Source organism: Muscardinus avellanarius, assembly GCF_963383645.1.
Source record: "Muscardinus avellanarius genome assembly, chromosome: 2".
Classification (NCBI taxonomy): domain Eukaryota; kingdom Metazoa; phylum Chordata; class Mammalia; order Rodentia; family Gliridae; genus Muscardinus; species Muscardinus avellanarius.
Genome location: NC_137787.1, coordinates 190592492 through 190605683, shown reverse-complemented (window position 1 = coordinate 190605683; position 13192 = coordinate 190592492). Strand labels below are relative to the sequence as shown.

Genomic DNA, 13192 nt, shown 5'->3' with positions numbered 1-13192 from the left:
AGACTTGAGAGTATATACAAGCACACATCATCCAATTAGCCCTCCTCCAGCCCCCATCCCATTCCCTCCCCCTCCCTCCATCCCAGCTTCTTTGGTGATTTACTTTGATACATTTGTTTATGTACCTCCTGCGTTTTAAAGAGGCTCCGTCCTCCAGTATTACATACCCTCTGATTGGTCACATTAGTTGCTTCACTATAGGGTCCTTTCTATAGCTCAACCTCTTCCTGTTGCCCTTTTCCTCCTAGGTATTGCTGATTAAGAGAAGCGTCTGATTTATATTTTCTGCGATATTTCTCTGTGCATGCTGCGTTGCAAGTACCGATCCCACTCTTGATGGTCCCAGTACTGGCCTGGCTACTCAGTGGACTGGTCCAGACCTTGCTGGCTCAAGCAGCGGCCTTGCCTCATGGGAGGCCCCAGTTCTGGTCTCGCTGGCCCCTGCACCGGTCTAACCCCTAAGCTGGCTTTGGTCCCAGCCTTGGAGGCCGCAGGAGTGAACTTGCCTCACGCCAGGCTCCGATGCTGGCCATTGGCCCCTGCACCGGTCTAACCCCTTGGCAAGATTCCAATCCCGGCCTCGGAGGCCCCAGCACCGGCCTAGCCTCACGGCAGGCTCCGATGCTGGCCTCGTTGGCCCCAGCACCGGCCTAACCCCTCGGCAGGTTCCGTTACCGGCCTAGGAGGCCCCAGCACTGTCCATGTCTCACGGCAGGCTCCGATGCTGGCCTCACCTCACGGCAGGCTCCGATGCCAGCCTCGCTGGCCCCAGCACCGGTCTAGCCCTTCGGCAGGTTGTTATCCTGGCCTCGGAGGCCCCAGTACCGGCCTTGCCTCACGGCAGGCTCCAATGCCGGCCTCGCTGGCCCCAGCACCGGCCTAACCCCTCGGCAGGCTCTTATCCTGGCCTCGGAGGCCCCAGTACCGGCCTTGCCTCTCGGCAGGCTCCGATGCCAGCCTCGCTGACCCCAGCACCGGCCTAACCCCTCAGCAGGCTCTTATCCTGGCCTCGGAGGTCCCAGTACCGGCCTTGCCTCACGGCAGGCTCCAATGCCGGCCTCACTGGCCCCAGCATCGGCCTAACCCCTCGGCAGGCTCCAATCCCGGCCTCGGAGGCCCCAGTACCAGCCTTGCCTCACGGCAGGCTCCGGTGTTGGCCTCGCTGGCCCCAGCACCGGCCTAACCCCTCAGCAGGCTCCGATCCTGGCCTCGGAGGCCCCAGCACCGGCCATGCCTCACGGCAGGCTCCGATGCCAGCCTTGCTGGCCCCAGCACCAGCCTAACCCCTCGGCAGGCTTTTATCCTGGCCTTGGAGGCCCCAGTACCGGCCTTGCCTTATGGCAGGCTCTGATGCCGGCCTCACTGGCCCCAGCACCGGCCTAACCCCTTGGCCGGCTCCGATACTGGCCTCGGAGCTCCCAGCACAGGCTATGCCTCACGGCAGGCTGTGATGCCGGCCTCACTGGCTCGGCTGGATCCCAATTCTGACCGTGGGTAAATGTCCTCACTGCCCTGTGCTTTCAATGCCTGTGTCAAGCAGGTGTGGGGAAGCTTCAAGATCAGTCCCTGGCACAAAGTCTATGGCAGCATTTACTACCAGGCAGCAGTACGTCCGTGGAATTTCAGGCAAGGATGGAAATGTTCTTATCTGCATTGGCAAATACAGCGGGCTCTGGCCACAGGCAGCTTCTGGGCGCTTAAGAATGTATTGGGCACCTGGATGTGATCAGGTGAAGGACTGAATTTTAAATTTTTAGTTAAATTTAAATAGTTAACACATACTTCCATAGTAAAGTTACATTTTCAGCCAGGCATGATGGCACACACTTGTAATCCCAGTGCTTGGGAAGCAGAGACAGGAGGATCGTAGGCTTGAGGCCAGCCTCAGTTACTTAGGCTCTTTGCAACTTAGTGAGACTTTGTTTCAAATGAAGAAAAAATAGGATTAGGGATGAAGCTCTGAGGCAGAATGCTCCCAGTTCAATCCCAGTACTATAGAATAAACAAATACGTTTAAATAGTTCAAGGAGGCTGATGGCTTCTGAACTGGGCAGCACAGTAACTGGAAGAACAGCATGCCGCATAGTCCCTCATCGACAATCTCTTCACGCATCTTACTCTAGGCACTGTGCCCTGCTATTCTTTCAGGAACAAATCACTGTATTGGTCTATCCCAGGGATCAGCCAACGTCCCACGTAGGGCCGGGACGTGCTATGCCGGCCCCTGCAGAGCGACAGCAGCCCTGAGCGGACTGCAGCAAGCGAGCACGGCTCGGCCCAAGAAGGCTCCGACATTTGATTTCCATGTAATTTTCACTCATCACTAAACAATATTCTTTTTGCCCAACTACTTAACAATGTAAAAACAATTCTTACTTGAGAGCCCTATAAAATCAGACATGAAGCTGGATGTCTAAGCATTTTTCAGTATTCTTTAAATTGCCATCTCAGATGATTTAATACAAAGCACATGGTTCACAGATCTGAAGCCAGCTGGGCGTGGTGACGCACGCTTGTAATCCCAGTACTTGGGAGGCTGAGACAGGAGGATCCAGGTTCATGTCCAGACTCAGCTACTTAGTGAGGCCCTCTGCAACTTAGTGAGATACTGTTTCAAAATAAAGAATAAAAAATAAACAAAAACAGGGTTGGATTTAATCCCAGCATCATTAAAAGAAATTGACAGGTGTCAATCTTTTATCTTCTTGATCGTGCCAGCTGTTTCTTAGGACCTTAAGCAACTCTCATGTCTTTCTTTTTTCGTACTGGGATTGAACCCCAGAGGCATTCTACGTCTGAGCTACACCCCTAGACCTATTTTTATTTACAAGAACGTTTGTTTGTTTACTGTGTAGTACTGGGGATTCCTGGCCCATCCTGGAAGCCCTGCTTTTTAGTTTTTTTCTTCAATGGTACTGGGGGGTGGAACCAGGAGTTTTCTACATCTGGGATACACCTCAGCGCTATTTTATATTTTATTTGGAAACAGGATCTCACTGAGTTGCTGAGAGCCTCACTAAGCAGCTGAGGCTGGCTTCAAACCTGTGCGATCTTCCTGTCTCAGCCTCCCAAGCGCTGGGATTACAAGCATGCGCCACCACGCCCAGTCTAGATATTTTTCAATATTCTTTAACCTCAGAAGGTATAGTACAAAGTACATGGTTTAAAGATCTGAGGCCAGCCTCATCCTGGCCAGGAGCTACATTCCAGCCCTTTTAATTTTTTATTTTGAAACAGAGTCTCACTAAATTGCTGAGGCTGTCCTTGAACCTGTGATCCTCCTGTCTCAGCCTCCCAAGTTCTGGGATTACAAGTGTGCACCACCATGCCCAGCTTGTTTGCTTGCTCATTTATTTATTTATTTTTGAAAAAGGGTTTAAGTTGTCAAGGGCTTCGCAACTTGCTGAAGCTGGCCTCAAACCTGCGATCCTCCTGTCTCAGCCTCCCAAGTACTGGGATTAGAGGAATCGCCATGTCTGGCTGGCTCTTATCTTCTTAACAGGCATGCCATCCAGAACTACAGCGAAATTCCCATCCAGAACTACAGCGAAATTCACGGTTAGACACCAGAGTTTCATGCGTACAGAATGGTGGTGTTGTGTTCTGTCTGTTCTTAGGAACCTGTCTGTTCCTAAGTATAAATTCTTCAATGACATTCTTCATTTCTCCCCTAAATGCTGTTACTAATGGCTAAGAGCTCATACCTCAAATATATGTTATTTCCTTTCAGATGTTCTTTTTGAATTTGTCCATGACCAAAGTAACTTACTACTTTTTGCTCTCTCAAAACACTTTGAGAGCTTCCAAAAAATAGTACTGGACAGTTAAAACACTGCATGTGTATTCTGTTAAATTAAAAACCTGATCGAGCCCCACAAGCACCCAGAAGTCTGCAAAGTGACCATGCCCATGGATTATCTGACACCCCCTCCCTAACCCCCAATGGTTCCTTTCAATTCTAACTTGACCTTTATAAAAACAACCTTAGAATCAAATTCGTCAGCTCCCTCTAAAACTACAGTAAATCTCTGAATAACTCCGAAGGCCAGGAAAATTTTTCTTCCCCAAACCACCAAGTCTTCTGTTCATATTACTTAGCATTATTTATACCAATTATTACTACACTGATTCCATTTTAGTCCATTACCAAATGGGGTTTTCATGGCCCTTTCCTTTCCTCCTTCCCTCTTTCTTCTTCTCTCTCGATACTGTGGATTCAACCCAGGGAGTTCTACCTCTGAGCTATAACCCTCGCCCTTGGATTCAGGCATGACCACACTCAGCTTTCACAAAACTTTTCTTCTTCCCCCATTTTTTTTAATGGTACCGGGGAGGAACCCAGGGGCAGTCTACTTCGAGTACAACCCCAGCCCTATTTTTTCTTCTTTATTTTGAAACAGGGTCTCATTAAGTTGCTGAAAGCCTCACTAAGTGGCTGAGGCTGTCCTTGAACCAGCTATCCTGTCTCAGGCTCCCAAATGCTGAGATTACAAGTGTGGGCCACCATGCCCGGCTCCCCATTTTTTTGTTTTGCTTTGTTTTTACCAGGAATATTCATTCATATCCATTTTGTTTAAAGCTATCCCCATCTTCTTATGTGTGCACCTTATTCGTTTTGTCCATCTTACAGTTGATATTTTATCTAATATCATCTAATACCCATTAATTTACCTTATCTGTCAAGTTTTCCTGATCTGCCAAAGTAGCCTCAAGTCCTAACAAGAGTATTAACAATGCCACTTCATCGACACGTTTTAGCCTTGCTTTGTGATTTTAAGGATGTCTATAATTACCAAGGTCTATCAACGAAAAAGTTTACCAAACTGTAAAACTTCTCAGCAATCTTTCACCTGAAAACAAAGCTAATTTTCACACATGACAGGGAACGTGACTTTAGTCTGGAGACAACACAGTACCAGACTGCTGTGTTCCCTTCAGGTCCTAGGTCTGTTCTCAACACATACTGCTCTTGGGCACGCAATAACTCTGAGGACTGAAACGCAATGCGCATGCAGAAGCCGGTCCACGGCCAGCTGCAGGAAGTGGTTAGTACGTGAGCTGTTACTGTGTGTTGCCTTAAAGAAACTGGACTACGTCTCAATAAAGGCTATTCGTACATGGACAACCAACCGCAGGGATTCTGTGGAAGGCCCTTCTCCCCCCACCGTGCAGCTATCTAGTGTTTCATGGGGCCACTGCTTGTGTTCATCCACTACTCTCCCTGTGGCCAGTGATCAAGGACAAAGAAGGTAAAAATGAAGCACAACCTCACAGTGACCTAATGAGCCAGAGAGTACTTGTTCCACCTCAATTAATGAGACGGGCTTAAAAATCTGCACTGCAGAAACAACTGTGAGCAACCTCGGCTGTGGCCGCCGTCACTCTTAATTTTGGCTGTTTTCATCCCTCCGCTTTCCTCCCTTCTAGTCTGTTCTGGCACTTTCCACACCTGCTTCTATGGAAGTTACTTTTTCATTGATATCACCACTAAGCTGTGGGCCTACTGCTATTGTTCACTGAAATAATCAAACACGCCTTGAGTACTCGGTTTGTCTACTCTGTAACACTTGCCTTCACTCTTTAATTGTAAGAATTTGAACATTGAAGAATAATTATGAGCCAGGTGTGGTGGGGCACGACTGTAATACCAGTACTTGGTGGCTGAGTCACCAGCCTCAGCAGTTAGCAAGACTCTCGGTAACCTAGTGAGACCCTCTTTCAAATACAAAGAATAACCCAGGTATGGTGCACATACCTGTAATCCCAGCACTTGGGAGGCTGAGACAGGAGAATTCCAAGTCCACTGTCAGCCTTAGCAACTTAGTAAGGCCCTGTTTCAAAATAAAGAATAAAAAACAGGGCTGGGAGTGTAGCTCAGAGGTAGAATGCCCCTAGGTTCAATTCCCAGGTCTGCAAAAAACAAAATAAATTTTAAAAGTAAAAAAAAAAAAAAAAAAAAAAAAATTACATGCATACACACTCAGCTTTGTCTGATCACCCACTGCATTAATTCTTGAGGCCTTGGATGGTAGGTGGTCAGGGCTCACTAAGAGAGCCAGAGGCGGCGGCCCGGCAGCTGAGTGTGTAGAGGCAGGCACACAGCACCCCGGAGTGGCACAGGGAAAGCAGGGGGTTTTGCATCCTGGCTTCACTCTTGCCAGCTACGCACGGATACCTGAGGCAGTTACTAAATCTTACTGAGCTTCCCTTTCCCCATCTGAAATCACTGAGGTGTCATGAATATGAACCAAGGCACTCGGGCCCTGGAATACACGAACTGTACGGGGGCCATACTGAAAGTGAACTGAGGGGCATTCCACCTCCCAGCAACCAAGACTCCCAGCTCTTTCAATTTTTTTCAATTGGAAACAGGGCCTCGCCGGGCGTGGTGGCGCACGTTTGTAATCCCCGTGCTTGGAAGGCAGAGATAGGAGGACTGTGAAGGTTCGAAGCCAGCCACGCTGGCTTAAGAGACCCTGTTTCCAAAAAAAAAAAAAAAAAAATATATATATATATATATATGGGGGGGGTGGCGTGTGTGTGTATCTGGGAGTGTAGCCCAGAGGTAGAAGGGTTTCCAGGAACAGAAAGAAAGAGAGAAAGAGAAAGAGAGAAAGGTCTCACTAAATTGCTGAGGCTGGTCTCAAACCTGCAATCCAAATATTGGGATTATAGGTATGTGCTACCACACCCAGGTAAATTGTAGTCTTTATCATTATTTTTAGTGAAAAGCAATAAATAGGTTTGAAAGATAAGAGGAGCAAAGGATGAAAATACTTCACAGATGCTCAGAGCTTCCCACAGATAGTTAATTTCGATGGCAACAGAGAACAGTCTTGTGAGCACATGGAAGGTAGTAGCTACAATTAAGCATAAAACTTACTGAGAGCATGAAGAAAGAAAGCTGCAAGAATAGGGGCTAGAGGTTTGGAAAACTGTGCTCAAGGCTGAGAGGACACAGACAAATGAGGTGTGGAGCACAGGGGTGTGATTTTGTTTCAGGTGCTAAATCACACACCTCTGGAAGAACAATTGTTAGAATGTGTATTTATTATGATTAAAGTGACTTTTATGCCAGTTCTGATTTGTAATAATATCAACCACAATTGGCAAATTTCTAGAAGCTAAGAATCAATGTTTTTATTCTACATAAAACCATGAGGGCATGAAACTAAGTATCAATAAAAATATTTATCACCTGTACCAATAAGTTCACATTTAAATTACGTACTTTCTTTAATACTTCAAAATCTTCTACTTCCAAACTAAAACAGGTATAGACACATCCATTCCACACCTGTTCAGAGCCATGTTTAAGAGTGAGTCTTAAATTGGATACTTTCCTACATGCCTCTAATCCCAGTACAGGGCCCAACAGGACGATGGCAAGTTTGTGGCTAGCCTCAGCTACTTAGAGGGGTTCTCTGAAACTTAGTGAGATTTTGTTTCAAAATAAAAAATAAAAACAGGGCTGGGGATATAGCACAAGGTAGAATGCCTCTGGGTTCAATCTCCAGTGCCACACATTCAAAAGAAGAATAAAAATAAAAAATTAAAAGGGCTAGGGATATACCTCAGTAGTAGAACCCCTTTGGCTTCAATCCTGAGTACTATAAAAAAAGAAACAAATAACCCCCACCTCATTCTATATTTGAAGGAAACTGTTCCCAAAATAAAAGACATGATTTATATTAAAAAATACCTAAGCCGGGTGTGGTGGCACACGTTTGTAATCCTCGCGCTTGGGAGGCGGAGACAGGAGGATGGCGCAGGTTCGAAGCCAGTGTGCTGGCTTAAGAGACCCTGTTTCCAAAAAATATATATATAATAGGTCTGGGAGTGTAGCCCAGAGGTAGAAGGGTTTCCAGGAACCCCAGTACCACCAAAACAAACTAACTAACTAAAAATAACTACCAAGTAAGGTTAAAAGCATGACTCTACGTTTTCATTTTATCAAAAAGTTACTAAACTAAGCCAGGCTTGGTGGCACATGTTTGCAATCCCAGCTACTTGGGAAGTTAAGGCAGAAGAATCACAACTTGACCGCCTAGGCAACTTAAGGAGGCCTTGTCTCAGAATAGAAAGGTCTGGGAGCTGAGCGTGGTGGTGCACACCTCTAATCCCAGTCCTTGGGAGGCTGAGATAGGAGGATCTCAGGTTCAAGGACAGCCTCAACATAGCGAGACTCTCGGCGACCTAACCAGACTTTGTTAACAAACAAACAAACAAACAAACAACAACAACAAAAAAAAAACCCAAAGGGGCTGAGAGTGTATCTTGAACTACAAAGGGGGAAATAGTTAGAAAGTAAACAAAAAGGTCTCAGATGTAGCTCAGTGGCAGAGAAACCCTGGGTTCAATCCCCAGTACCCCTCCTCTAGCCACAAACAATTTAATGAATTTAATATTGTTAAGCTCATTCACTTGTTGTTGTTGTTGTTGTTGTTGACCACTAGGGGGCATATTTGGTCATTTTTCCTTAGAGCACAGAAAAAACCTTGAAACCTTTCATCCAAGAACATGATCTATACATCACACAGTAAGACAAGCGCAGGTGTGTGGGAGCGCTAGTGCTATTTTTAGTTCTTAGGTCTGAATTCCTGCTGATAAGCCAACAGCTACTTGAGAGTTGAGAGCAGCAGAGATGAAGTGCTCACTAATGTCAGCGATGAGCCGACGGTGCACACCCGAGGCCCGGCCATAAGGGGCACGCAGCAGCGAACCGAAAGAGCCTTCAGACCGAGGAGTGCGGTCACCTGGGGAGATCTGGTCACTTCAGCTAAGGGCTTACTCGCTCACGGCAGTCACATGGTGTGCCTTCATTTTTAAAAAAGAAGAGCTGGATGCGGTGGTGCACGTCTGCAATCCTAGTACTTGGAGGCTGAGACAGAGAGATCACAAATTCAAGCCCTGTCTCAGCAACAGCAAGGCTCTCAGCAACATAGCCAGAACCCGTTTCAAAACAAAAATAAAAAGGACGGGGACAAAGAATGCCCCTAGGTTCAATCCCCAGTACCAAACACACACACAAAATAAAACAAAAAGAGAGAGAAAAGCAGATGCTACAGAAAAGGAATTCCATAGCCTAATTGTTCATTATTATGATTTCAAAAACTAACAAAATAAGACAAATGAAAAAAAAATACAGACCGCAATAACAGACCAATGCATTAAAATAGTTTAGTTATCATCATATAGCTATTAAGTTGACAAAAATAAAATACTATGGAGAAACAAAGTATCATTTAGGTAAGGGCACTATAAATTAGACCTACTTTTTTTTTTTTCCCTTGTTCTGGTCCAAAACAAGATTGAACCCAGGGGCATTCTACCACCAAACTACACCTCCAGCTCTATTTTTTATTCTTTATTTTGAAACACGGTTTTACTAAGTTGAGGAAGGCCTCACCAAGTAATTGAGGCTGGCCTGAGCCTGTGAGCCTCCTGTCTCATCTTCCCAAGTACTGGGATTCTAAGTAGGAGTCACCATGCACAGCCCCAGCCCTTTTAATTTTGAAACAGGGTTTCGCTAAGTTGCGATCTTCAAACCTGCCATCCGCTTGACTCTGCCTCCCCGAAACAGGCATGTGCTACCAACCCTGCTGCAAGACTACCCTTCTTAAAAAATAGAGAGTGGATGAGAATAAACTAATGTCACTGCCCTGGCTGAAGTAATAAGAACTTGAATTGTTTACTGTTATTTATAGCATCTTGTTGAGAGCAGAAGAAACATGAAGTTTACTTCAAAAATTCTACACCTGTTACTGTAGGTAAAAGGTGCTAGAGTACATCCTATACTTCTAAGGGTTGTTTCTATTGGTCAAGATGCAGAACGAATGGTAACAAAGATAAAAACCCAAATATATATAAGGTCTCACCTGTTTTATACCTATTGAAAATACAAACTCAAAAGACATCCCAAATTAACTAAGGAATAACTAAAAAGCCAGGTGTGGTAGCACATGCCAGTAACCCCAGTACTCGGGAGGCTGCGACAAGAGGACCATCTCACATTTCCTCTGCAGCTTGCTTTGAAGACTCCAAAGCACAGAGGTTTTTTCTTTTTTTTTCTTTTTTTAATTTTGAAACAGGGTTTCATTAGGTTGATGAGATTCTCACTACTTCCAGAGGCTATCCTCGAATCTGCAATTCTCCTGTCTCAGCCTCCCAAGTACTAGGATTAAAAGCGTGTGCCACCACACCTGGCTCCCCATAAAGGTTTTCTTATTTGTGTTTTAGAGCTTATATATCAGATTTAAAAAGCTTGTGTCTCTCTCTTTGGGGTTCCTAGAGGGCAGGGAATATATTTAATCTTTGAGGAACTAGAAATACAATATACAATTGAGGTTAAAATTAAATTTAAAAGTTGGGCCTAGTGGCACACACTTGTAATCCCAGCACTTGGGAGGCTGAGACAGAAGGATTACAAGTTTGAGGACAGCCTCACCAATTTAGGGAGACCCTCCACAACTTAGGAGACCTTGTTGCAAACTAAAAAATAAAATAATGCTGGGGGTGTAGCTCTGAGGTAGAATGCCCCTAAACTCAATCTCCAGTACCACACACAAGAAAATTAATTTGAAGACCAAATACTATGTTGCAAAGGCTGGATTCCACTTATTGAATGGGGAAAGAAAACAAAACTCTGTGATTGTCAGGCCCAGTGGTGCACACCTATAATCCCAGCTCCTCAGGAAGCTGAGACAGGAGGACTGCAAATTCAAGCCAGCCTGGGCAACTTAGCAAGACTGTGTCTCAAAATAAAAATTATCAAAAGGGCCAGGCATGTAGCTCCGAGGCAAAGTCCTACTGGGTTCAAGTTTTAATACCACAAACAAACAAACAAAAGCCAGTACAACTTGCAAGGCTAGCTTTCCCTTCCACTTGGAACACACATTCTTTTGGTCAGAACGCTCAGAAAGGGGAGGGCTTCTTGTACTCCAAGCTATGAATGAGAGTTAAGTGCTGAGTGCTGTTGACTTGTGTAACTTTATGTATCCTTAGGCATTTTCAAAGACATAGTTTTGGTTTTTTTTTTTAACAGACCTGTCAATTCAGGACAGCTGACAAGCCGAAACTGCAAACTGCAATGAAAAGTTTAATAGCTTCTCTAGTGCCCTAAAATAAGCTCAAAATACACAGCTACAGTAAAGCTAGCAGTAATAAACGCCAGCTTAAAAAAAAATCAAACTTGATAAATAGCCTATTTACAGACGGTGAAAGTTGTCTGAATGATTATCTGAATTGTTAAAACTATTAATGGCTTCAAAGAAATGCTTATCCTCCAATTGGTAAGTTTTAGTAACTTAACGAAATAAAAGTGTGCACACTGTGAAGGGCTACGCTAAGTAGCCTAAAAGGTTACTTATGCCTCTTTTACTAGCAGTTAAACGGAAACCCTTGAACGTGAATGTCCTCAGAGGCCAACGGTTTCTAGGCCAGTTTCTCCTGTCCTCTTTTAAGTGTTTAAAACAACCTCAGGTTAATAGTGGGATTTTATATATGTATATTTTTTGTACATAAAATATTTTGTTTGTACTTAAAGGGCAGTAAACACTCAACCATCACAACTCTTTTATCAACGCAATTTATGAGGCTCTGGGTGATACACCGCACAAGGAATCAAGTGTTTACTCATAAAGTTCGAGATATCAAAGTCCTCGAAAGAACAGTATCCCATAACCAACTAGGAGTTGCAGGAAAGTGCAACCGAACCGGAAGCAATGAAGTTAAAAGTTGCTGGAAGTTATCACTAGGCTGGGAGGAACCCCATGCAGGGAGCGAGCGGGCCCCACTTCCTGGGCGAGCAGGACCCGGGCTGTGAGCGGCACCCTCGTGCCATCCAGCTCCGCGGCCGGGAGGCCTGATGCCCGGCTCCAAGGGCGCTCCGCGGAGCCCGGTCCCAGGGTATCTGGACGCGCTGTTGGCGCTCCGGGCACGCCACGGGAGGGGCAGCCTGAGACGTCCAGAACCTGCCCTACAGGCAGGGTCGCTCCCGGACCTCCCCCGAAAGCCGGGCCCGCGCCACCCCGGGCCCCGGCACTTCCCGGCCCGACAGTGCCCCCGGGGCCCGCGGGCCTCGCCCACCTTGCACTCGTCGCTCTTCTTCTCCTCGTCGCAGAAGTTGACGGGCGCCAGGCCGGGCAGGTAGAAGGCGCGGCCCCGCCGCGGGCCCGGGGCGGCCCCCAGGAGCAGCAGCGACAGCAGCAGCAGCCGCGGCCACCGCGATGGAGACGACGGCGGCTGCGTCGCGTTCATGACGGCTGCTTCGGGGAAAGGGCCACCGAGCCCGAGGGGCGAAGAGGGGAGGAGGGACGGGGTGGCTCGGAGACCTGGACCAGGCCGCCGGAGATGAAGGAGGCAGGCCCCGCGACGGCTAGTTCCGGTTGCGCTGGGAGACACCGCGGGCCCTGCAACAGAAACCCAGGCGGCCCCCGACGGAGCATGCGCAGGCTCGTTTGCACATGCTCAGTGAGAGCGCCGCAAGCGCAGCGAGGAGCTTCCGGGAGCGCGGAGGGTGCAGGAGATCCGCGTTCCGGGTTTTCCGGGCGCGGACTGGGTGGCTGCGGGAGAGTTGTTCCGGCTCAAGTTCGGATTCCAGATTCCAGGCTGGAGCCCCCCTCAGTGGGGCGCGGCGGGGAGGCGCGCTTGCCCAGCGCTCGCTGTTTGCTGCCCTGTCTTAATGATTTCCCAGAAACATCCCAGGGCTTTCTTCCCACGTGGCTTGCGGCACCCCAGCTCCTGTTACAGAGCTGGTGCTCCAGAAAGTACTTGGCTGGTGGAGGCAGAGTTGGCAAGGAATAAAATTCAGGGCCTAGGATTAGGAAGCAAATGGGGAGGAACTAGCCGCGAGTCCTCAAATAGACAGCTACTCAAAAGTAGCTGCATGGATAGTTTCCAAGCATCCGGCACGGCCGTAAGTTCTGGGTGGGACAGTAAATGTGTGTGTGCACAGAACTCTTTAAGGAAGAGTGGAATTGAGATGGATTTAAAAAAAAAATAGGTGAACAAAAGGAACTGTTGACATTTCTTTGCAAAGGAAAACTCAGCGAAGAAGTCCGTGAGAAAAGTCGTTCTGGCGAAATAGATTAGTGTGGTATGGTTACCCGTGAGCATGTTCCTGCCGCTCTCCCACTGATGTGGCGTGCGTGTAAGTGCGCAGAAGTATTTGCACGTGTGTGTGTGTGTTTGG

General features: G+C 47.0%; 1 protein-coding gene across 1 annotated transcript in view; it reads right to left on the bottom strand.

Moving 5' to 3' along the window:
- TM9SF2 (transmembrane 9 superfamily member 2) overlaps positions 1-12446 on the bottom strand; it is a gene marked incomplete at both ends in the record, with an annotated part of 48665 nt that extends 36219 nt beyond the window's left edge. The window contains 2 exon segments of the mRNA XM_080689526.1: positions 12088-12290; positions 12293-12446. Coding sequence (XP_080545652.1) covers positions 12088-12290; positions 12293-12446 — 357 coding nt within the window.
- Between the last annotated feature and the right edge of the window lie 746 nt (positions 12447-13192).